Raw genomic sequence first — 26,670 nt, forward strand, 5'->3', positions numbered from 1 at the left:
AAGACATTCCGAATACCTCTTGACCTCTGTTATCTTACAATTTTCAAATTATAGAAGTTATATTTCCAAGCCCTGTTCTAACTCGACGCTGGCCAGTGTAACTGCGTGCCCGCTGTTAGCGCCGGCCGGGTTCAATATTGCTGCTTTCTCAGCCCAGAAAGATGTGTGTATGTGTGATTTTTATTTAGTGTGGTTTGTCCTGCTGTTGTCGCCCGTGCCTCATCTGCCACCCCTTTTCATGGAGAAATGGGTAGGCTATATCAGGTGATCGTTTGACTTCCCCTTAAACAGCAGGCATTGGAAATAAAAATGATGTATAAAGAGCTCTCCGGACACCTGCGATCGCCTGTGAGGGTACAACCCCGTATTCTTTACCAGTATAAAAACCTAACAACTTCGGGTACTTTTTTTTCTAAACCAAAAACAGTAGAATTAATTAAAAAAAATATATATATTTGCTATCCTGTGACTAATTATTATAAGCATGCCGAGGCGTCATTCGGAGTTGGTGATCTAAAATCACGTTCAAAATCTCCGTCCCTTCTTTCGATGAGTAAATGTAATTATAATGCAACATCCTCCGTTTAATTTCTACCCGGATATTTTGTTGGTCTTCATAAATACAACGCGTGTGTTACAACAATATGGACCATGCTGCGTTTTGTAAATACGACTGCCCGCGACTAATTCTCGGTTAGGTGGCTAATAATGAAACAAATTTGGGCAGTAAGGTTATCAAAGACAAAGAATTACTGGACATTGAAACCCCCACAGACCCTCGGCAAGAAGAGAGATGGTTGACGATGATTGCTAATGCACGATTATACTATTTTTTAGATCATCGAGTACAACAATTCAGCGATAGATTCGGCCTGAAATAACTCGAGAAATAAAAAACATGCTCGCATCCATTTGAAACGTAAATATTTTCCAACAAATCCAATCCCGTTTCCAGACACAATCTCGATAAAACAACACACACACGGCTAGTTGTAGGTCGCATGTCTGGCGAATTCGTTTACTAAATAACAGTCACAAAGGGCAAAGTCTGTGCCAAAGAACTTTGAATGTTTTCGATTATTCAGACATACAACAATAAAACAATTAATAAGATGTCGAGGCCTGAATTATTATTTTTTTTCTGCAACGATTATTTGTGATCTTCCTCAGATGGTTTTTTTTAAATAGCTCGATAAAATGACAGTGAACGGATAGCAAGGGGTTACTATGGAAACTATATTTTTTGGTGTGGAGGGGGGGGGGGGGGGGTGGTGGGGGGGATAACAGATCACTGTATTTGCAAATAAAAAAAATATGAAGTTGAGACAAGACCCAGAGAGCAATAATAAATATTGCTGTCTCGTTGCATTCTGGAGATGAGATGCGGACAAACTTACTGTTCGTAGTCGGGCTTGCAGTAAAGTTTTCGGTCCCGAAAATAACAGCTCCTGGTGAGAGGTTGTTGACAAACTGCACACTGCAGGCAATGTTCATGCCAAGAAGCATCGTTAACTCGCATCAGAAAGCGGTCTTCTATCGGTCGCTGACAGCCGTCACACATTTCTTTATGCTTGCATTCAGAACCTGAAGGATAAAAAAAAGATTATATTTTAAAAATCCGCTCTGAGTTGCGATTAATCTTTCTAAATCGAAGCGGCTATATCTAAAGAAAGCAATGATCCGCGTCTCTCAATCAGCCCAATATATACATTTACATATATATATATATATATATATATATATAAATCCCTCTTTGCTATTTTGTTCTAAAGTGCAAAAATCATTGACAGTTGCCCCTAACGTTACCGCGTTAAAGTGAAGCGATTCGGAGTGCTACATAAAACAAATGTGTAACATTTTCAAAGGTGTTTACATTTATCAAATCTGTTATCACAAAGCTCGTTCCAATCTTAAAACTTCCCAAAATAATGCAATATCTACAATCTCTCCTCCCCCCCGTGTCACGGCGTCAGTCTTGCCTGTTGCAATCGGCTGCTTTTGAAAGCCGGCTGTGTACGAGGTGACAGCAGAGATTATTTAAAAAATACAAAATAAAAGTTGATAGAAAGTATTTCTTTTACCGAGCAGCATTCCCAGTGTGGTGGGACCAGGACGTAACGGGACTTCCTCCATTTTTGTCCCGTCCAACATCTTCGAGCAGTCGGACGTTTTCCTGTTCAGGCACCTAACCTGCGATGTGTGACCTGTTGTTAGAGCCATCCTTAAGATCACTGTGGCACCGCGCGCACACATACACACACACACACACACACACACACACACACACACACACAGACACACAGCAGACACACGCACACACACACACACACAGACGGCGGCCCTGCTTCCTTCACCGCCACTCGCACAGTCCCAACTTTTAATGCTGCCTCTTGCTACAACCAATACTATTCCCCACGAACGTTCGCATGCACAGGAGGGGGAGCGGGGAGAGAGGGGAGGAGCGGTGAAGGAGAAGAGGGGGAAGGGGTTTGAAGGGAGAGGGGGAGAGAGAGAGAGAGAGAGAGAGAGAGAGAGGGAGAGAGAGAGAGAGCCTTTTAACTTAGTATTCCTGAATAATTGATCGCTGCGATGCAGTCAACATTTGCACCGGTTTTTTCTCTCTATTTTTTAAAAAAAATAGGGGATTCCTCTTAAATAAACGTCCACACATATGAACACCTGAAGGGAGGCAGGAGAGACAGAGGCTGGAACTCACAGAGTTGCAATCCAAGCTGCTCGGATTTTGATTTTTTTTTTTAAAGAGAGAGGAAATTAAACAGGAGGAAATCCCAAGAAACAGGCTGGAAGTTTTCCCAGGGTACTCTGATGTGAATGTGCCATGGAGCGTTCTCTCCGGCGGGTTGGTATTGAGCCGGAGAGGGGTGGGGAGAGAGGGAGGGGGGGGGGGGGGGGGGGGGTGGGGGAGGGAGGAGGGGAGGAGAGGAGGGGAAGGAAGGAAAACGGGGCGGAGGAAAGCCCGGCGCTGGGATACACACGCAATTACGCCAGTGTTGCGCCTCTCCGTGACATTTCAACGCGTTGCCCGCCCGCCCGCTGTATCAGCGCGCCGGTGTGATGGGCCGCCTCCAGTGTGACATTACCAGCCGTTAAATAGGGCGCTCCTCCAATACCCAGACTAGGTGGGTAACAATTCACAGGTATTTCCATTGCTTTGATTATTGTTATATTAAACAAAACATCCTCATGCTCTTGAATCATAATTTTTTGTTAAAGCGTTAAAAATGACAACAACAAAAACGCAATTATTATTTTTTTCTCCAAAATGTTCTAATCAGCTATTAAGTCAAGATAGCAACAACAAAAAAATCTCGGTTTGGATATGGGAACTGTCGTTATTGACGACTTAATCTTTTCGGAAATTCTGTGTTTTTGTTTATGTTAAAATGACAGGAGAGGAAATCGTTAAACGTGGCCAATTGCTATCAGGAGACCACTACAGACGTGAAAGGTGAGAGTTTTCAGATATTGTGAAATCGGAATGTTTGGTATTTTGGCCAAATTATTGCAACCCGTGGCGTGACTTTCTCCGATTCGACCAGTGTATTTATTCTGCATTCTCAAAACTTAAAAATGTTTAAATGTTCCATTCAAGTCTATGCCACGGGAGAAAAGAAAATCTCAAAAAGCCCATTATTTGCCGAGGCTTAATATATTTAACATCGCAACACTAGCAAACAGCCCACTGGTATAAAATTACTAGGCGCATTTGGCCCGTTTTTTTTTACTAGTCTGGGGTGTTAATTGGCATCAAAATAACATTGCTAATGTACATTTCAACTCGTAAGGTATCCCATTTTGACGGCTTCCACGGACAAAAAAACATAAGGCCCAACCTTAACCAAGTGCCGGCGATACGTTCACACGGACAACGCGCCTTAAAGACCAGGGGAGAACGGGAATAATCCTGTTCTCCGCACCAGAATCAAACGTTAGCCACCGTCCAGCCTATGCAGCGAGTTGGGGTTTGGGATAATGTTCGACCGAGCGCCAGTTGGCATTTTCTGACTGGCAGCATCCAACAATATCACAGCGCTGCCACCATGCTCCAGAATATGTATCCCCCTCCGCCCCCCATTACCCCATTCCCACCCCTACAAGTCAAGTTATTTCAGAACTCTACACCCCGCTGCCACCTTTTTTAGTAAATTCGACCCCACAAAGTGACAGAAAATGACAGGGCGGAATATTAATAGTAAGTACGACTAACTATTCAAATTTAGGAGCTGGGATTATATTTGAGGTACCATCTTTTGTTGTTCCCCGTTAGCATTTTTTGAGGCCGTGCCATCTCCCTTGAAATATATCTTTGAATAAATATCAGAATTTCATAAAATGCCCGTGTGTACCCGATTATAAACAAGTTGCCGGTGCAAAATAGAGCGCGACTCTAAGATCCATGTCCGAATCCTTATGATTTTCCATTTAAAACAAATAACACTGATACTGAGGGGAACGAGTTTGGGTTTTGAGTTCTTGGGTAGTTTTACTAAAGGAGATGATAGTATTGTGTGCTATCTTTAATATACGGTCCGCTTATATGCATGTTGGGTGGGTTAAAGAGACATCTTCTGATGGATGTAAGTCAAGTATTTAGGTAACAAGGGTCCCTTTAGCGATACGATGATCCCTATCCACATTGTACATGTATTTGTGCAGTAACTGTTCTCAAATCTTCGTTTAACGCCGGTGTGAGCGGGAGCCGAGCGCGTCGCAAATGTTACGATGACCATAGACTCGGGCTGAGGTCGTTCTGTACGGCAACAGCGGGGGCAGCGCTGTAGACAGTAGACTTGATGTCGTTTAACCTTCATTATTTTCCAATAGTTGTCTAAAATCGAAGCCACATCAAAAAACAAAAATCTAAATCTAAATTGATAAATACATTCGTGCTACTGCGAAGTCTAGAATGTGCCCACCATTATATTTCAACGCTGCATCACAAATTCTCTTTGAATTAAATTTCACATAATCTGACTTAAATGCAGTCCATGTTCTCAAAATAAGTCGAGGCCGTTAAAAGGGGTGTGGACTCGCAATTATTAAATTCTAATTGGTATCCTGGGGAAATTGTCTGCCTTTTAAATATCATAAAAATCGCACATTAATTTTAATAAAATTTTATTATTTTGCATTGTCCGGGGTTTGTTAGGCAACTAATGGAAGGGCAATTATTACAGCTTTAAGATAATTTTAAATGACAAATTATATCCCAGCCTAGTTTTTCTTAATTTGCTTCTCAAAATAATCCTTCCCACCCTGTCAACTGTACGCGCCATCCATCATGCAACGATTGCTCTTAATTCTGAAACGAACTACCGGGTTTCTTTGCTTCTTGTACCAAGATATATTTGTCTCGATATATCTGCCGGAAAACCGTGTACGTGGTCACTCGGGTAAATGTAACATCTTTGCTCCAGAAATATTTGCAATTCAGGGTCAAAAAGTGTGCACCATTCATCCGAGGCTCCCGTTCGCTCAGTTCATTTCGCCGTTCGTTCTATTAGTCTTAGTTTTTAACACACAAAAACTCTCCGTTCACCATATCTCTAGAATTCAGGCAATTTCCCCTTATTTATTTTATCTCATCTTTTTTTTCACACAGCAATTAAAAAAAACCCCACATCGTCTATAATTGTAAATGTCATTTAATATATTAATAAATCATCTTAATTGTAGCCTTAGAGAAGGACAATGTCACTGCGGGAATTTATTCCTTTGTGGTGGGACTACATATTTTTGATTTTCTTTTAAATTTACAGTAATTATCTTGAAACAAATTGAATCACAGGCTTATAAAACCGTAGCCTGGCCTCTAATTTGCTCTTGTAAATGTCCTGAATTGTGCGTTTGATTGTTACATTATTTCACGCTAAGTGGCTAAACGCTTTATTTGTTTATGCTAAAAAAAAATATATGTGTTGCTTTCCTGGGTCCTAGTGTTTTTGTATCGTGTTTGCATCATTTTGAAATTTACTAGACGTATTAAGTATCCATTGCAGCGGGATTAACATTTCTCAGCATTAAACAAAACCCTAAAGAAATATTCAACGAATGGCTGTATTAAGACACAATGCTCCTAGTCGCCCAACTGTTAATTTTGAGACGTTTGCATTCGATCTATAATTCGTACCATATTTAATTTTGTGGCCATACCAAATTACCAACCGACCCAAATGTTAAGGAAAACATTGCACTTGAGCAAAGGGCAGACACAGATTGGAAGTGGCTTACTACACAGTACCTTAATTCCTGAAATGCATCAACTCTTCAAGCAGAGAAAACTGGGACTTGAATTACACCAACAAGCAAATTGGGACCGGGGCGCCCTCCGCCGGCCAGTAGCGACAATACATTGACCTGGACCAACAACAATGGAAAAAAACACAAGGTGTTAAGGCACTGGCAACGCTCATACACAAAGACAATGCCCATTCCTTCCTTACAGCGCCAATCCTCTCCTTCACAGACTATTCACCAATGGTTAAAAACGACAAATAATTTGGACAGGGCGCATATAATGGCGTGAGAGAGTGTGTGTGTGGGGGGGGGGGGAGGGGGGGGGGGAGAGAGAAGGGGGGATTATCATCAAACGGGATGTCGCATTTGAATGTCGTATTTGAACTCCACCACCAAATCAAATTTTGGAACTTCAAACCCAAAAATGTTCGATATTTATCGGAGTTTTTTTTGCATTTCTTTCATACTTTCCGCTGCGTGCAGCGGTTTGAAGACGGCTATTCTTCGATTCCCACACGTTTACTCCCGTTGCTTGCCAACTGTTTAATCTACAACTAAAAATACACACCTCAAAAAATCAGACAAAACACTTTGCATGAGAAGCTAAAAAAACTCCTGTGCACAATATAACGCACAAGGCTGAAAGTCCCCCATTCTCCCACTGTCTAACCTACTGGCTCTTTTCTGCATTCTCAGCTTTTATGTCTTAAAATCGCCTTCCTCAAGTGGCAAGAGCTAAAGGCGGGTGAGCATTTAATAGGCACAATTCTTCGGTTCCTTTCATTTCTGGAGGAGATCTTCAGGCGCCATTATACCATGCTATATCCCGCCCATTCGTAAAATACGAATGTAGAAACGAAGAACTGCAGATGCTGTTTAATGCATTAAAAAAGACACAAAGTGCTGGAGTAACTCGGCGGGTCAGGCAGCACCTTTGGAGAACGAGGACAGGTGACGTTTCGGGTCGAGGTGACCCGTTTCCAAGAGATGCCGCCTGACCCGCTGAGTTAGACAACAGAAAATAGACAATAGGTGCAGGAGTAGGACATTCGGCCCTTTTAGCCAGCACTGCAGTTACTCCAGCACTTTATGTCCTTTTACGTAAAATACGAATATTTTCCTGCATAATTTTTTTTAAATGACACATTGCAGGATCAGAAAATGTATAATCTGCATTCGAGGGAGTTGGCATCTCAACAGTAATAGCTGTAGGACGTCTTCGCCATCGTTTGAGCTATTAGAAAGTCTAGCATCAAATACAGTGTCTAATTCACAGGACAGTGTGTTTTGTTTTAACGTTCTCCTTTGATAAAGAGAATGCAAATTGTTGAGAACGCAGCATTATTTTGACAACAGACTATCGTGCTTAGTTTGTTTATCATCATTTTAGATAAAAAGGTTTTTATTTGTTGGTGTATGCGTGGGTTGGGTGACATTCAGTGGCACAATACTGAAAATATTACCCAGTAATTGCAATGTCATCGAAACGTTTGACAAGGGGGGTGGGGGGTCATTGTTGTTAGCAACCAAAACAGCGCCGATGGAAAATCATTCTCCAAACACTGGAAGGCAGCTATTTGCTATTTACAGGACTATTTTTAACATCAGAACACGTCCAGCCTTTCCCCAACCTCCTCGCTTACTGAAACCCTCAGCCGGCGTTTATTGACGTTAATATGTATGTAGAAACACTAAACAGAAACAGGTAGTCTGTGGACGATTGAAAGGGGCATGCGCCGTCAATCGCTGCCTCTTGTTGCGACAACATATGGGATTTATCCTGCACCGTGCCGTTTGAGAATGAACCCGATCAAGGCCCATATTCGGAGAGCCCATTGCCACACCCAAATCTTGTGGCGAGAAACCATCTCAATCGGGAAGTGCGGTTATGCTGCAGATGTGTTTAGTTTAGCTTAGTTTAATAGCGTATTGTCACTTACACCGAGGTACAGTGAAAAGCGTTTTAGTTGCGAGCTATTCAGTCCGCTGAAAGCATCGACCTGTGTACGGTGTTCAGGTACAGGATAAAGGGAATGCACGGCAAAGTCCGATTAAAGATAGTCTAAGGGTTTAGTTCAGGGCTGCTCCCCAGTTGTTGGTAGGATGGTTCAGTTGCTTGATAACAGCTGGGAAGAAACTGTCCCCGAATCTGGAGGTGTGCGTTTTCACACTTCTGTACCTCTCGCCAGATTGGAGAGGGGAGAAGAGGGAGTGACAGGGGTGAGGTGAGACTCGTCCTTGATAATGCTGCTGGCCTTGCCGAGGCAGCGCCATGACTATCATGGAGTCAATGGAAGGGAGTTTGGTTTGCGTGGCGGTCTGGGCTGCACCCACAATTCATACATTTGCAGGAATGGTTTAAAGGTACACGGATAGGAAAGGTTTAGAGGGACATGGGCCAAATGCGGGCAGGGGTGGGACTAGTGTAGATGGGGCATCTTGGTCGACATCGGCCAGTTGCGCCGAAGGGACTGTTTCCGTGCTGAATGACTCTATGAAAACCACGGGCTTCAGAACGGACATAGGAGATTGGCTTCTACAGAGGGCGGGGTGGGTGGGTTTGGGTGGGGGAAGAGGGGCCGCGTGTGGTAGAGTGGGAGAATTGGGGGGAAGTTACATTACAGAGTCGGTGGGTTGAAGGGCGTTACAAGGAACTGCAGATGTTGGAATCTGGAAGTGCTGGATGACCTCAGCGGGCCAGGCAACATCTGTTGAGGGAAACGGACAAACTGAAGAAGGGTCCAGAACCGACACATCGCCTGCCTATTTCTCTCCACAAATGACGCCTGAGTTCCTCCAGCACTTTGAGTGGAGGTGGAAGGGGGACACCTGTCGTGGGACGAATGGGATGGGGGCGGGCCCGCGAATGGAGGGAAGGGGGTCCCTTGCTACAGAGCTAGGGCGTGGGGAAGGTGGGGGTGACCCGTTGGAGAACGGATGCGAGGGGGGGAGGATGGAGGGTGGAGTCACCTGCTTCTTCGGTGGGGGGGGGGGGGGGGGGGGGTCATGTACTGTAGAATTGGTGAGAGGAAGAGTGAATGAATGGGCAGGAAAGAAGAGTACAAGGTGGTTACCTGATTTAGAGAGGGAGAGGGAGGGGGTCGTGTATTGTAACGTGTAGGAAGGAACTGCAGGTGCTGGTTTACAGCGAATGTAGAAACAAAATTACTCAGCGGGTCAGGTCGCATCTCCGTAGAGAAGGGGTGGGTGATGTTGCGGGTTGAGACCCTTCTTCAGACTGGGGGGACGAGGTGAAGGCGGTCACCTTGTTTAGAGTGGGCGGGGGGGGGGGGGGGGGGGGGGGGGGTGTTGCCGGTTTATGAATGGGTTGCGGGCGTGGAGGATGCACGGAGGAGCAGCGAGATGTGATGAATCCCTCCGACAACCCGCGCTGTCGTGGATTTCTATCCCGTGCTCGTTTTAGTTTTGGCTTCACCTCCCCCGTTGTATAACATGACAACAATGCCACACGTTTCCTCGAATGGCCTTCATTGATCATGATCACATTGAATGGCGGTGCAGGCTCGAAGGGCCGAATGGCCTACTCCTGCACCTATTTTTCTATGTTTCTATGTTTCTATTGTGGAAACTTTTGGTTTGTTTGGATACACTCGCGCCTTTGTTTCCAAAATCACAGCCTCGCGTCCCCGAAGTCAGTCACTGATCGGGGACGGGAGGCTGTGAGGTCGCTTTCTCTTCAACTCTCCTCGTCGCCCTGTTAAAGTCCCCTGTTCCCAATAACTCATAAATCAAAGGCGACGAAGAAGCTACCAAGTACCTCGCGTTGCGTTCCTCTGGAACCGGCGGCGATAATCAATGGCGCTGGCTTGGTCTCCAGTCTCGGCCTGGGTTACGTTTCCCGGTATCAGAAACACGCTCTCCGCATCTCCACCCTTGCCGTCCTAGTTCGCACCGTTGTAATACCTGTACGGGAACGCAAGGTTCATCAGTTATATGAGCAGAATTAGGCCATTCGGCCCATCAAGTCCACTCCGCCATTTAATAATGGCTGATCTATCTCTCCCTCCCAACCCCATTCTCCTGCCTTCTCCCCATAACCCCCGACACCCGTACTAATCAATAACCTGTCAACCTCTGCCTTGAAAATATCCATTAACTTGGCCTCTACAGCCTTCAGTAGCAGCGAATACCACAGATTCATCATCTCTGATTAAAGAAATTCTTCCTTATCTCCTTCTTAAAGATACGTCCTTCAATTCCTTGGCCAAGACCTCTGGTCCTAGTTTCTCCGACCAGTGGAAACATTCTCTCCACGTCAATTCTATCCTAGCCTTTCGATATCCGGTATGTTTCAATGAAGTTCCCCATCACTCTTCTAAACTCTAAACTAAGACATATAATTAATCACGTTGAAAAAGGTAATTGCAATAACTCCAGTCGCGCCACCACAAATGTGGGAGTTGCACTTGGCATTGCATCTTTCGTTGGCAGCTTTGGTTTTAAATTTTAGAGAAACGGGCCCTTCGGCATACCAAGCCGACCAACGATCACCCCTACACTAGTTCTGCCCTACACACTAGGACAATTTCCAGAAGCCAATTAACCCACAAACCCACAAGTCTTTGGGATGTGGGGGGGGGGGGGGGGGGACCGGAGCGCCCGGAGGAAACCCACGCGGTCACGGCGAAAACGTGCAAACTTTATACAGAGAGCAGCCGTGGTCAGGATGGAACCCGGGTCTCTGGCGCTGTGAGGCGGCAGCTCGACCACTGTGCTGCCCTGAGTGAGTTTTCTTAGTTCTTCCCGGCAACCGAAGCAAACCAGCTATTCCTTCTGGGTTGCCTTAAACCATAAAGAAATTACACGTTGTGTAAAGAGAATGTCAAGTAATCCCCGGGGAGTGACTCGCTGATGCATTAAAATGTAATTTCAATGCCTTTAGCACGGAGTGCGTTTAGCTCCAGGAAGGGATATAAAATACAAATAAATGCATTAGAAGTGGCGGCTCCATCGGATGAGGTGTTTGAGCGAAGCACATCATCAGGACAGCGCGATGGCCGCAGGTCTTTAACCTTGGAGCGCAGCCTTTGGGCGGTGTGGTGTACCTTGACGGTCAATGTCGTGTCAGAGATAGAAACATAGAAACATCGAAAATAGGTGCAGGAGTAGGCCATTCGGCCATTCGAGCCTGCACCGCCATTCAATATGATCATGGCTGATCATCCAACTCAGTATCCTGTACCTGCCTTCTCTCCATACTACCCCTGATTCCTTTAGCCACAAGGGCCACATCTAACTCCAGATGAGAGGTAATGCCAATTTATTGGCTTCCTGGAGGTGGATTGATGGGAGATTGAGTCAGCGAGCCAATGTGTGCTTGAGTACCACGGTCTGAATGCCGCAACCATGTGCAGACGGTGTATACAGGGTTGCGGCATATAGACCGTCGGGTGTCTATGGGTGGAAGGAAGGGGGGTCGAGTGGCAGGAACAACGGCCAGGTGTAACTGATGCGACACTGCGAGTATTGCAAGTAAAGCAAGCGGGTGAGATAAAAAGCTTCACACCGGGCCATGCGAGAACCACCCCAAGATCAGCTCCTGGAACCGTCTCTATCCGAGCCCCTCCCAACCACCACAAGCAGAGCTCCTTAAAACCACCCCAAATAGCTCCTTAAACCCTCATAACGTAATCTTCTTAAAACTATCTCAATCTGATCTCCTTAAAACCATCTTAATATGAGGTCCTTTAAAACATCTCAATATGAGGGCCTTAACAAACATCTCAATCTGAATTCGTTAAAACCATATTAATTGAATACCTTCAAAACCATGGCTTAAGAAGGAACTGCATATGCTGGAAAATCGAAAATCGAAGGTAGACAAAAATGCTGGAGTGGCAACGTTTGTAAACCCTTGTTCAGATCTTCAAAAGCATCTCAATTTAAGTTCTTAGAGCGACCTCAATCTAAATTTAAAACCATCTCAATATGAGGTCCGTAAACCCCATTTCAGTCTGCTCTCCTTAACACCATCTCAATATGTACGTAAAAACCATCTCAACCAGGGCTCCTTAAGCCCATCTCAACCCGAGCTCCCTGCCCCACCACAAGCCCGGGTCCTTGCCCAAGGCCCAATGCTTCTGAATCCAGTTGAGCACCAACTGCAAACCATTACCTTGTACAGATAATGGAACGGATCTTGATTTCAGCCATACTCAACATACTTAAGGATCGAAGCTTTTCAAAAGAGACCAAGTTTGTGGTCTACTTGCGGGTCCTTCTGCAAAGGGCTAATCTCCAGTGAATGCACTCGCATCCCAACCACTGCCTCAAACTCCACCGTCTTCCAATGTTTTCTTCCATATATTGGAAGGTCGGAGAACCGAGGCAAGTTTCCACACCTTAGAAAGTATCTGCTACCCCATCCCACGGTTTGGTTTTACGATCACGTTACCATGATCACCAGGCTATCTTTTCGTGTTTTTTTAGTTTGTTTGTTTGTTTCAGCCACCCTGCTCTTCCTGAAGTCAAACTGGACCAGTCCCGCTTCTATCGGGGTCGCCGCTGTCCCTTGGTGTTACGCCTGTCTCCAGTCTTGTTACAGGCCGTGTATTTACTCCATCAGGTTAGAAGTGTTCAGGTTTTGCAGCTGTAAAGCCGGTGAGAAGTGATCTTTCACCCTGTAATAAAACAGCAGACTCCCAACGAATTCGGGGCGAGTGGGAGTAAATTGCATCGAATTCCCAGCATAGTTTAGGACGGTGCGGGTGTATGTGAGAGAGGTCGGGAATACAAGACTGGGCGGCAAGGTGGCGCAGCGGTGGAATCTCTCACCGCGCCAGAGACCCGCTTTGATCCCGACTACGGGTGCTGCCTGTACGGAGTTTGTACATTCGTCATGTGGCCGCGAGGCCTGTACCAACGACGTACAGGTTTGTAGGATGATTGGCTTCAGTAAATTTGTAAATTGTCCCCAGTGTGTAGGATAGTGCTAGTGTACGAGTTAACCGCTGGTCGGCGCGGGCTCGGTGGATCGAAAGACCCGTTTCCGCGCGGTATCTCCAAAGTCTAAAGTCCAAACAAGTCTATAGACTGCGGAGAACGAACGTGGGTGAGATTAGAGAGGTGAGGTGGCACTGACAAGGTGGGCCGAACGGCCTCCTCCTGCACTGTAGCCATTCTTGGATTCGTCTTCAAACCCCGAATAATCCTCCCCTGACCTTTCTTCCTTGAAACCTGCCGTGGTTTCTATTGAACATACTCAACATTCTCTCAGATACTCCGAGAGAAAGATGTCCTTCTTCGCGCCAATGCCCAAGTGCCAAGAAGCGATGGTTGGACTCGTTTGAGCCTTGGCAGGACACAACATGCTAGAGTCACTCTGCGGGTCAGGCAGCATCTATGGAGAACATGGGTGGGTGGTGTTTCGGACCCCAAAACCTCACCTATCCGCGTTCTCCAGAGATGCTGCCAGACCCGCTGTTACTCCAGCACTTTGGGTCCTTTTGTATAAACCAGCATCTGCAGTTCCTTGTTTCTACTAGTGATCAGGAAGTCTTGGTCTGAGAGAGGCTTCACTCCGGCCAATCGTTGGGTGAAAGTGGACTCCAGAGATGGGATGGAATTGGCCAAACACTAGAAAGGAAAATCAAACTCCGTGGCTCCAAGTCTAAAGCCACAACCCCTGATCGCCGCAGATTCAAAACCTCACCCGAGCTCTATTGGCCGGCGGCGCAGTGTAGAGTTGCCGCCTTCCAGCGCTGGAGACCCGGGTTCAATCCTGACTACGGGTGCTTGTCTGTACGGAGTTTGTACGTTCTCACCGTGACCTGAGTGTATTTTCTCTGTGATCTTCGGTTTCCTCCCACACTCCAAAGACATACTTTGTAGGTTAATTGGCTTGGTATATGTGAAAACAACTGTCCCTAGTGTGTGTAGGGTAGTGTTAGTGTGCGGGGATCGCTGGTCGGCGCGGACTTTGTGGGCCGAAGGGCCTGTTTCCGTTCCGTATCTCTAAACCAAAAGACTGCATCTTCTCTCCAATGTGCTGGGGATTGTAACTGATGAAGGCAAGTCGTGGTAAAAACTGCCACCGTTTTTTTCCCCCATCCCCTCGCCTCCCTTCCAAATCAACAAGTTGAAAATTAAAATAAAAACTCCAGATGCTGAAATATTCCGGAATAAAATAAAAGAAAAATAACCATTTCAGGTCACGAAGATCCGACATGTTCATTTTCACCAGCAAGCCAATGTACAGACACAGCTGCCTCCACTCCTGTACTCCACCAGCCAAAATAAATCGATTAAAATACTTTCCAAGAATAAATAGCTCTTTGCGAGAGTTTTTTTTTTCTAACTAGGAATAATAGTCCCTTTGATATCCGTTCCAAGTGCGTTGGAAGATCGTGATTCGACTGTTTGCCGGCTAACGTGAAATACAAATCTATGTGTGCGTCTTGCCTTGTTGAGAGAGTCAAGTCCAATTCTCATTTGTCGCCGCGCACAGCAGTGCCAGCGCCGTTGGGGACACTGAGCACTTCGCTTGAGAACCTCACGTCATGGTGATAGTGGCGGGGGTCACGGAAAAATGGACCCAGCCCCCGAACAACGAAGCCAGTCTTAGTTGGAGTTCACTCTAGGACGAGGAGTCATATCGCTATCATCCACACCACAACAGCCACACCGCCCCGGCCACGCTCCCATTTCAATAGACAATAGACAATAGGTGCAGGAGGAGGTCATTTGGACCTTCCAGCCAGCACCGCCACTCAATGTGATCATGGCTGATCATCCACAATCAGTACCCCGTTCCTGCCTTCACCCCATATCCCCCGACTCCGCTATTTTTAAGAGCCCTATCTAGCTCTCTCGTGAAAGCATCCAGAGAACCTGCCTCCACCGCCCTCTGAGGCAGAGAATTCTAAAGATTTCACTCATGCCTTGCGATGAAGGCACAGGAGCCTGGAAACTATAACGTGTAAATTCTTCCATACAATCATCAGACTATTAAACACTACAAAAAAAAAAGCTAAACTCCAAACTATGAACTGTATCGGTTGCACTAGGAACGTGTTTTATTTTTTGTTTTTACAACATATGGATTTTTAAATTTATTGAACATTTTGTTTGTTTATCATGTTGTCCAGTGAGTGCCGTGTTTACAGCATGTTATGCTGCTGCAACTAAGAATTCCATTGTTCCCTATCTGTACAAAAGGCAATAAAACATTCTGAAGAAGGGTCTTGACCCGAAACGGCACCTATTCCTTCCAATGGAAGAAGGGTTTCGGCCCGAAACGTCGCCTATTTTCTTCGCTCCATAGATGCTGCTGCACCCGCTGAGTTTCTCCGGCAATTTTGTGTACCTATTCCTTCTCTCCAGAGATGCTGCCTGCCCCGCTGAGTCACTCCAGCATTTTGTGTCTACCGTCGGTTTAATCCACTATCTGTAGTTCCTTCCTCCACAGAAAAAAAACCCATCCTTGACTCTCTTAAATCCACAGGTAGAGTTTTATAACAATCCACCGCCTGCCTCCTGCCTTTCCCCAACTGTTTACGAATCTCATTCCTCTCACGGACACTTTCCATTGAAACATTAGAGGGGAGGGCAGGGGAGAGAGAATCAATAAATGGCGCACAGGCCACTCGTGGAAGGCGAGATATAATTAACACATAATCCATATTATGCTGACATGTTAGATACGGACAGAGCCCAGTATTATCTCCCCAGACAGCGAGGATGATAAAACATTTATGTCCCTGTAATATTCCCAATCAGCTCTAAATGTTATTAGTTTAGCTGCACGCCGCTTCCTAGAGAAGGATGCACTGGGGAACAGTGAAATAAATACACCGTTCAACGTTTGGAACTGGTCGCTCCGGCAACGAACCCGCATTTCCAAATGCATTCTCCAGTCGATACACACTACCCGCCTTTAACTGGAGGGCTTCTCTCGTTCAAGTGCATCCCTCGTATACCATCCCCCTCCCCACCCCGACATCACACCGCTTGTCAGACCAACACCCACACACAAGTCTCTGAAATAAAAAAACCACTGCGCTAAAATTCCGCTAAACACCACAAATCAACAGTCGAAATCTTTCCAGCAACTGAGCGCTCGAACTGCAAATTGAATTTGTTTAAATCGCAGACTAAATTATGAAATGATACCTAATTGAGTGTTAAATATCTAAACAGGCTATAGGTTATTAACAGACGACAATTCATTAATCTACTGGGCAATCACTTTATCAATTATCGTTCGTTTTTAATACCTTTTATAGTTGAAACGAACTAAGGCTGTTTTATATCCAAATTTATTTTCGTTTAATTATTGGATGATCTAAGCCTCTTGTATATATGGAACCTCCACTTGCCAAAAGTTATGGGCGTCTTTGAACGAAACCCCGGGTTCTTTATCGACCTGCTGTTTCATAAATCGGAAGCAATTTTGTTTCACATTTTCTAGTTTGGAGATATCAAAACAGACAAATTATTTTAATTGGGTAGATTGCAATTTGAAGGAACTTGCTCCTTGATACCCCAAGCGAAGATTGTGTTTTTTTTGTGTGGAAAAAGGCTGGCCGAATGGTTTAATTCTGCAAAGCTAAACATGCTGGATTAATCTCCGAAGAACTTCAAACACTCGCCGCCGAATGTTGTCAGGGCTCAGATAGAGAGGGCTGTTTATAATCTGTAATATCCCCCCTAATCGGGCACTTTCTTTTTTGTTCAAACCGCGCATCAACTGCATTCGCCAACAAAAAATATAACATGTTAATTTCAATTGAGAGCATCAAGCGAATATTGAACGAATCACTTGTACCGGGGGGATTGAGGAAGGATAGTTAAACTGCCCCTTGACTTTAAGAGCCCTAGACTTAACCGTCCAAAACGCATCTCGTTGATGTGGGGAAACGCGAATTAAAACGGGACTCACTGCTCGCACTATTAGTCTCCTCGTTGGTACTTCAACTCGTTCGAAAAAAAAGAAAGCTCGCCCTTAGAAAACGAAATACCATAAAGATTCACTCAGGTGGTATCGGATATTTGTTGTTGAATCTGTAAGCGAGACTTGAGTTCGTTTTAGGTTGTAAACAAGGCGAACAAATGGGGCTGGGATTTTCTTGAGAAAACTTCGTTTCTATATATTAAGGAGGGTCCCATGAGTTTCTCCCGCGCTCTACTTGACCAGGTAGGCGAAGTTTTTAAGAAGATTACAAATCTCTTGCGGATCTCCTGCCTTTGATGGTTAGCATTTTTATTTTTGACAATTAAATTTTGCCCTGTGTAACAAGCTGGGCTCCTATTAAACAGGTTAATTGGCGCAGACCGCGGTAAGATCAACGAGGATTGAGGAGGAGGGGGGTGGGATAGACCGCTGACCTTTGAGAGATCATGGGTCTGACCCAAGCCTACTAATGCGAGCGAGATCTAAAGAGGCCACCACCCTTCTTCGCCAAGTCAATAACAGCATCATTATAGAACAGACCCCGGGGGGATGTGGTGGGGGGCTGTTAAACAAGGCCCTTAGTAGAGTTGGAATGGTAGAAGGATGATTATCACTCACTCTCCAATGCGCGCCCTCCAAAAGACCCTTCCCCTCTCCGCCGTATCTCCGCGCCAGCGCCAACGAACGTGGAAAACATTCAACGCGGATGTGAGCTTGGGCTCAGTCTCCAGGCCGGCCTTGAGGGGAGGGGAGGCGAGGCGAGGCGAGGCGAGGGATCTTCACCATCTGCCAGCGTGGAGACAGTTATTTGGCGCCACTTCTGTAAAAAAAAAGCGGATGGGCTGAGATTTGGCCTCGAATTTGAGCGATAATTCGCGTCGAGCTACAATGGATGGAGAGAGAGAAAGAGAGAGAGAAAGAGAAAGAGAAAGAGAAAGAGAAGAGAGAGAGAGAGAGAGGGAGAGAGAGAGAGAGAGAGAGAGAGAGAGCATTTGTACAGGTGGGCGGCAGAATTTAACACTTTGCCCCCAAGACACCATATCCCAGATGTTTGGAAAGACCATGTTTTGCCGTCTCCCCATTAGCCTTAATACTTAATGCAAACGGCTCGTTCAATAGTCCCTTGCGTGTTATTGCTAAGCTATCCTTGCGCCAATGGATATGGGATAGTTCCTGCGGAAAAATCGTTCCAACTATTTCTACGTAGCGTCAAACTGCCAGTTTATCCTGATAGTATTTGACCCGTTTTCGTTAAAAAAAATCAAAACCCGCACCGTCTTTGCAATTAATTGTTTACTTTAGATTAACGCTGGCCGCGTTTAACGGGTAAGAAACGTTGAGGTAGTTCCGAGTGGAATAATTCTAGAAAAGTATGTGGATTTTCCATCCTTTATTATCGCGTTAGCAAACGGCGAGGAGTCCAGAGAGGCCGCGGGGAACAGGAATGGGAGAATTTTCGATGTGGCTGATCAGTGTACAATCGCCAACTGAAAGTTGAGGCGACAGGTGTCCGACTGATAGTCTGGACAGGTTGGAGTGTGGAATTTATTTCATTCACGGGAGAGGGTAGAATCGAGGAACGTGGGTTAAGGGGAGGCTTGAACACGGACATTTTCATGAATTTTCGAGGCGGTGAAATGTTTGCTTCTATTGAGGTGGAAATAGACTTGAAAGGTCGGAGTTATGGAGAGAGAGGCGGCAAAATGAGTAGACTGGATTGCTAAACGAAAAATTGGCAACACTGCTTCGATTGTCCCATCCCGTGGCAATATCATGCTGTTATTTACAGTACTTGGAGGATTTCTGAAATCTCCCGCGAACTTAGACTGTAGAATGTTTAGAAAATACAGTAGACCCTGGATTGAAATTGTCAAATCGAACACTAAACGTTACTCTCTTTATCTTGTGTCTACACAACGTGGACGGCCTCGCGTGGAGGCACAAAATGCAGGAGTAACTCAGCGGGACAGACAGCCATCCATGGAGAATAGGAATAGGTGGCGATTCGGGTCGAGACCCTTCTCCAGAATAGCGTAGTATTTTCGCTGACTGGATAGCAGGCAACAACAAAAAATGCTTCGCGCTGTACCGCGGTACAGGTGACAATAACCTCAACTATTGTAAACTATCTTAATCCCTGAACAGTGTCGTGGCGCCGTTTACATTTCATTCTTTGATTACAATTCCACAAAACACACCCACACCTGTAAAATGCGGGGGGACTGGGCAGCGAGTGTGTTTGTGGGCTTAAAGCTCGATGGGTTAGGTTAGGCGGCGAGGTGAAGGGGCGGTAGTTAGGAATCTTTCTCGCCCATAGACATGAGAACAGTTTTTTTTTCCGACATGTTATCCTGTTATTTTTACCCCCAGTCATGGGAAGACTTCAAGATTCAAGAGAGTTTATTGTCATGTGTCCCAGATAGGACAATGAAATTCTTGCTTTGCTTCAGCACAACAGAATATAGAATGCATGAATGCAGAACAGATCAGTGTGTCCATATACCATTTGTATAAATACAACCACCCCCCCCCCCCCCCCCCCCCCCCCAACCCCCCCCAGTCACGGGAAGATTTTAACCCTTTGCGCCGATATTCCACCTGGCGCAATCTTGCCCCAACCCTAGGGAAATCCAGACGATTGTGCAAAGTGATTCTTAGGGAGTCGGGACATCTGGTAATATTCCTACCCAAACACTGACCGGCCTCGCTGATGTTGAATTCCTCATAACCTCGGTGAAATTAATTGATCTAGTTTGAACGCTTGGTTATTTTCCTAATCAGTGGTCCTCATTTACGGAATTAGTTCTATTTGGATTCGATATCGCGCTAATGCAAGAACGAATTGAAACTTCGAAAGTTAAGATAATTGCTGACCATAATACCATAATAAGCGCGACCATTGCAGTTTTACGCAGCGAAGGGCGAGAAAGCAACACGGTTAAAGACTCGCGACCACGTTATAAATGTTAAGGATAACTAGCGATCAATACCATCTAGCGCCTAGTGTAGAACAAGGAACTGTAGATGCTGGTTCACAAAAAAAAGTGTTGGAGCAACTCAGCGGATCAGGTAGCGTCTCTGGAGAACATGGACAGTGTGAAGAAGGGGCCCGGCCTGAAACGTCCCCTCCCCGACCTGCTGAGTTACTCCAGCGCCTTGTGTCTTTTTCTTTAGAAATTGGTAACATGATTCCGTTATGGACTCTACCTTTTGTCCATTTGAGTTTTGTGGCCAGTTGCGATGATTCGCTTTCACTGGGATCTTGTGAAATTCCCCACACTTGTTTGTTCCTTGCGCGCCGCTTCGACGCGGGCCCGTGTCTCAGTTCCGCGACCCCAACACTAAATGGTTAGGATTATTCAGCAGGCCAGGCCGCACCTGTGGGAAGAGAAACTGGGGTTAACGTTTCAAGTCGAATACCGAACGAAATAACTAGAAAGGAAGACAGGAGTCGTTTGTTAAGACGCAGAGATTGCGTGGGGAGCGTCCGAGACCAGTTGACTCTGGGGATAAACTATAACCGTGGATATTTAGTTAAGGGGAACACATAGAGAGTGAAGACAAGGCGAAAAATAATTCAGGAGTTGCACAATGTAGACCAGGAAGCCACGCCGGGCAGATAAGAAACCCTTTGCATTTGACACAAGACAGACACAAAATGCTGGAGTAACTCAGCGGGTCGGGCAGCATCTCTCGACAGAAGGAACAGGTGACGTTTCGTGTCGAGACCCTTCTTCAGACCCTTTCGCAAACTCTGAAACCGGTAACCCCCCAATGAGGCAAATCAGGCAAATCTTAGTCCTTTCCCTTCAAGTTGTTACAGTGACAATAGACCCGAGAGACCGCAGATGCTGGTATCTTAAACAGAAAATACAAACTTCTGGATGAATCTTACTGGAGGCAAAGGAGACCATGTCAGCTGTGTTTAGACCCATTGCTTTGATTTTGCCATTCCACTCCCAAGTTTTTTTTGCTGTTGTCAAGATGACAGTAGTTAACAGATCACCCTAAGGCTGGCTTTGATTCATGCTTTCAGGCAGACACACAGCGCTGGAGTAACTCAGCGGGCCATGCAGCATCTCTGGAGAAAAAGGGAAAGGGTGACGGTTTTCGGGCCGGGGACTGTTTGTTCTATGCTCATACCGGCGTTCTCTAGGCAAAGCGAAAGCGGCCAGGCGGAGTGAGATAGCGGGCATACAGGTGAAAGGGTGAACATTCAAATTGACAGGGTCGAGTCCAGCTCTTGCGGGCAACATCAAAGCCCTCGTTTGGGGGTGGGGTCGGGATCAAGGCAATTAAATGCGCCTGCAATTTCCCTGGTTGTATCGAATAAATAAAGCGTGTGGTTACTTAAAGATTCGTTCCATTTTGAGACATTTCAACGAAATCATCTCGGATGAAACTTTGAAAGGTGCCCCCCAAAACGTTTATGTTTGTATCTAAAAGAAAATCATCTTCCTTTACAAAATAAAACTCCCAAAAAGTTTCCGAGCGGGAGAATTGGAATGAGATGCGTAAACCGCCTACCACGCAAGTATCATCAGAGACTCACTAATAGACGATTAAACGAAAGCATAGGCCAGCCGACGTGATTAATTGTCGAAATCCAAGCGGTTACCTTGCCGTTAATAATGTCATTATGTGGCGTTCTAACCCGGGTTCAAAGGAAGCGCCGACCTTTTAAGAGTGTTTCCAATCCAATTTGAAAGATAATTGGTTCCTTGTACTACTCAATGTTGGAAAAAAAAACCCGCATCTTTTCCCTCGTCTGGGTTAGATTCACGCCTTGAAGAGATTTAAACCAACGCGTGCCATCACCGAGAAATAATCGAACCCTCGTATTGTTTCTCGATGGACGCATTTAACTAACCTGCCACCTGTAACCCAATCGATTAGAACGGGGTCACTAATTCTCAGCATCGGATTACAACGAATCACAGTAGCTTTACAGAATGAATTAATTTAAAGCCCCCCCCCCCCCCCCCCTTCATTAAAAGCAACATTCGTCGAGAATAATATTCAAATATTTAATTTGCAGAATAACAGAAGAAAAATATTCACATTCCTATATAATTTAAGAGACGGAAAATGCTGGAGTTAAAGTCACTGTTCATGTTATTTTCGCGTTCTCGTGAAGTTTTAAACGATTGGCGATAGATGGCTGTAAAATATTTTAAGGTTTCCCTGACTAAGTTCAATATTAGTCGTTGATGTTGTATTGATGTAGCATTAATTCGGGGGCCATTTCTCACTTCTAGAAGATAGACACAAAATGCTGGAATAACTCAGCGGGTCAGACAGCTTCTCCGGAGAAAAGGGAATAGGTGGCGTTTCGGGTCGAGACCCTTCTCCAGACCGAGTCATGGGAAAGGAAAAGGAGAGATAGAGACGGTGATGTCGAGAGACGTGGAACAAATGAATGAGATATATGCCAAAAAAAGTAACGGAGAGAGTTGATTATTAACGCTGCGGACACTTGGTATCGCCACGCTCTCTTCAGCGCGTCCAGAGAACCCGTTTCCAGCAGCACCGACCATTCTATTCCTGGAGTGTCGGACGCGAATGTGTTTTTCATTATTGAATTATCTCAACCACTATTAGATTAAGTGTTTGAAAATAACCCTTCAAACAAACTCAAATTTGGGGGGAGGGGCGCGGGCTAGGAAGATGAACTCGAAAAAACATTTTAAACCCTTTTAATCAGAATAAACAGTGCACTTGAAGCTGGGAATCCATTAAAAAAACATTCGTCGCTAATCAGATAATTGAAAGCTGACATATCTCTCTCTCTCTCTATATATATATATATATCAGTCTATATATATATATATATATATATATATATCAGTCTATATATATATCAGTCTATATATATATATATATATCAGTCTATATATATATATAATATATATTTATATTTATACATGTATATGTGTGTGATTTTACATATACGATGTATATATGTGTGTATATATATATATAAAACATCCTATACATATATACAAATATATATATTTATACGATTTATATACATGTGATTATATGTGTGCTTTTTATATATATGTATATATAATTTAAATATATCTATATTCTGAAGAAGGGTCTCGACTCGAAACGTCACCCATTTCTTCTCTCCAGAGATGCTGCCTGTCCGGCTGTTACTCCAGCACTTTGTGTCAATTTTCGATATATATATATGTATAGCATAAACAAAAATAACATCTATAGGGTAACCCCCGGGTATTCAGTTCAGTAACTTCACCCAATACCGAGCAAATGTTTCGATACGAATAAAATTACGCGTTGGTGCTTTTTCAGTCGACGCGCACTGCCAGGGCGATAGGCTCCGTGTTTAAGCGCTCTTGCTTCGCATGTTGTAAAGGTTCCGTGAACCACAATTTGAGCGGCCATTTATGAACATTGCTTTGGGCTGATTTGTGTGGCGTAATCCACAATTACAATTTAATCGCAACCTTGTCCACCTCTAGGTGTGGAAAGGAATTCGTGGCATTCTATTCCGAAGGGGGAGTCGCCAAGGCACAGAATTCAAGTCGCGGACAATCTGCAACGATTTCTTCCTCAGAGACCCGGGTTCGATCCTGATTTCGGATGCTGTCCGTGTGGAGTTTGCACGTTCTACCCGTTGCCACCAGTCGGAGGAAGGGTCCTAACCCGAAACGTCGCCTATCCACGTTCTCCGCGGATGCTACCTGACCCGCGGAGTTTGTGTCTTTGACCCAGCACTTTGTGCCTTTTTTTTTGTAAACCAGCATCTGCAGTTCCTTGCGTCCCCCAGTGGCCGCGGGGGTTGAGACACTGTCGAGCTAGAGTTGGTAACACCGCCGTCTCCGTCACTATTTACCCGTTTTCCAAATCATTTGGATTTGCACAGCATTTGAGACACCATGTCAGGACTGTTCAGATATGCTCAACGCAGCTGCAGGAGCGGCTGCTTCACATCACCAGACACCCGGGTTCGATCCCGTCCTCGGGTGCTGTCTGTGTGGAGTTTGCACGTTCTCCCTGTGACCGCGTGGGTTTCCTTCGGGTGCTCCGGTTTGCACCCACATGCCCAAAACGTGCGGCTTTGTAGGTCCCTCTGTAAATTGCCCCGAGAGTGGATGAGAAAGTGGGATAACATGGTACTAGTGTGAGCCGGTGATCGATGGTCGGCATGGACTCGGTGGGTCGAAGGGCCTGTTTCCATGCTGTATCTCTAAACTCAAATTAAACAATATAAACTTCTTAAAATGTATCTATACCAATTGCTTTGAATCTAAAATATAAATATATAAAACACGACCAATCTGTCAATAATCGACACATTAACGACTACTCTAAAATAACACGACAATTTCGAAATTCAGACTGAAGAAGGGTCTCGACCCAAAACGTCACCCATTCCTTCTCTCCAGAGATCCTGCCTGTCCCGTTGAGTTACTCATTCTGTGTCTATCTTCGGTGTAGACCAGCATCTGTAGTTGGTTCCTACACGAAAATGCGAATTTCTCATTAGATGAGAAGACAACATCAATGTTTGCTGTCGATATCGTTTGACCATTTCAGGACAGTGCCGTTCAAAGCAATTGGAAAAAAAATCCCGTTTCATTTAGAGTCATACGGCAAGGAAACAGGCCCTTCGGCCCAACTCGTCTATGCCAACCAAGATGTCCCATTTGAATGGTCTCATTTGCCCGCATTTGGCCCATATTGAGTTAAACCTTTCCCAACAATGTGGCTGTGTTTAACCGTCATTTAAATGCTTTTATAATACTTGCCTCAACTACCTCCGTTGGCAGCTCGTTCCATTCACCCACCACCCTCTGAGTGAAAAAGTTGCCCCGTCAGGTTCCAATTAAATCTTTCCCCTCTCACCTTAAACCTGTGCCCTCCAGTTCCCGATTCCTCAACTTTGTGGACTCTTTTGTGATGATTTAAGAGAGTCAAGAATGTTTAATTGTCATGTGAAATTCTTACTTGCAGCAGCATGGCAGACCTGTAAGCCCAGTACCCATAATATATAATAAAGAAAGCAATTCAATAAATTAATAGCTGCGAGATTAGTGGCAAAACAAAACCGAAGTCTTTCGAGAAACCAAAACAGTTCGTGATTTATCCGTAAATTTGACAATTGACAATTAATTCGTAAATTTAATAATTGCAAAATTACATGCCTTTTTGATCTTAAGAATTAAGCCTGAAAGAGGGGAAGTGAGTGATTGCAATTCTAGGTTCAAACCCTCGGCTATTCCGCGTCCTTGCTGCCATCTCCTGGATTGCAGCGGTGCTGCCGTCGCAGTTTGAAAATACCGAGAGCAAAGCACATGCAAGGAATCTTCCCTCTCGCCCTGGGATGGCCCCGTTGTTCCACCTGCAAGACATAAAAGGGAAAAATAGATTTCCTAGATTGAAAAATAAACGGAACAGCATTTAAATTAACACCCGACTGAATTATGCTTGTTTTTAAAAAAAATTCAGAGTAAGATCAATTAGAGACCTACCAAATATTATGCAGAAATAAGGAACTGCAGATGCTGGTTTACACATGTACTGGAGTAACTAAGTCTGAAGAACTGTCCCGAGCCGAAATGCCACCAATCCATCTTCTCCAGAGATGCTTAGTTACTCCAGCACTTTCTGTCCTTTTACCAAAAATATTAGATATTTTAATATTTGTACCTATTGCATATTATTACATATTTAAGAGTACTGATAAATTTGAACTTAACCTAATATTTTCATGGTTTCACTATTCTCTCCCTTAATGTTTTTGTTATTGGATTAAAAAAATATTGGAAACGTTATTTGCGTCCTTGGGATTTTCACGAACAGGAGGGTATATCAGATCAGTATCATTAGTCTTGAGTCTACTTGGGGGAAAGTACTTCAGGGTATGACTGAAATAGACGACCTGTTGAAGAGCAACATAATAGTTGTTCAAATGAAGATAGCTGCTAGACCGGCGAAACCCCCCCAGGGGGCAGTGTCGAGCCGGGTAGGAATTAATTAGAGCCCTGGTTCACATTATATTAGGTTGAATAAGATCTATTGATCTGTGGAATAAATCACTGCCCATTAAATCATTTGGAATTTACAGCTAATACCATTACCATTGTGCATAAATATTTCTGTGTAGTGAACTACTTTCCCAGTTCTTTGATGGTCAGAGATTGCTTTCCTCCTGGTTTCCAAGTGACGTGTTGTCCCGTTTAAAGTGGGAAGTTACGACCGCGTTTGAGTCAATGTTTAATAATTCTTGGTGTCCCTGTGCCAAAAAATGAAGGCAGTTAGTGGGAGTCCGGCTCTAATCTGAATCCAAAGGAGCAAAGCCAAATCAGACAGTCATACGGCATCACCGCAGGCTCTTCGGCCCAACTTGTCCATGCTGACCAAGATACCCCACCTAGCTAGTCCCAAGTGGCTCACCCCCACCCCCCTCCCCCCCCACACACAAACTGTCCAACTATCTTTAAATGTCCAACTGTCTTTTAAAACTGCTC

The 26,670-nt window shown here is 44.9% G+C and overlaps 1 protein-coding gene and 1 long non-coding RNA gene across 5 annotated transcripts in view; one reads left to right on the forward strand and one right to left on the reverse strand.

The window, feature by feature from the left end:
- Window positions 1-2,861, reverse strand: part of LOC129711845 (LIM/homeobox protein LMX-1.2) — a 248,810-nt gene extending 245,949 nt beyond the window's left edge. For 3 of the 4 annotated variants that reach the window (XM_055659803.1, XM_055659802.1, XM_055659804.1), the window contains exons 1-2: window positions 2,082-2,297; window positions 1,398-1,584 (exon numbers count right to left, since the gene is read on the reverse strand). In XM_055659803.1, coding sequence (XP_055515778.1) covers window positions 1,398-1,584; window positions 2,082-2,253 — 359 coding nt within the window. In that variant the 5' untranslated portion in view covers window positions 2,254-2,297. Of the gene's footprint in view, window positions 1-1,397; window positions 1,585-2,081; window positions 2,298-2,716 lie in introns of those variants that run through there. The other variant, XM_055659805.1, reaches the window with a different exon arrangement.
- A 142-nt stretch (window positions 2,862-3,003) lies between these two features.
- Window positions 3,004-26,598, forward strand: LOC129711846 (uncharacterized). Its single transcript, XR_008725931.1, has 3 exons — window positions 3,004-3,158; window positions 3,412-3,469; window positions 23,659-26,598. It is a non-coding gene; the product is annotated as an uncharacterized LOC129711846 (long non-coding RNA).
- The last annotated feature ends 72 nt before the right edge of the window (window positions 26,599-26,670 follow it).

This window comes from Leucoraja erinacea, chromosome 31, assembly GCF_028641065.1.
Source record: "Leucoraja erinacea ecotype New England chromosome 31, Leri_hhj_1, whole genome shotgun sequence".
Lineage (NCBI taxonomy): Eukaryota > Metazoa > Chordata > Chondrichthyes > Rajiformes > Rajidae > Leucoraja > Leucoraja erinaceus.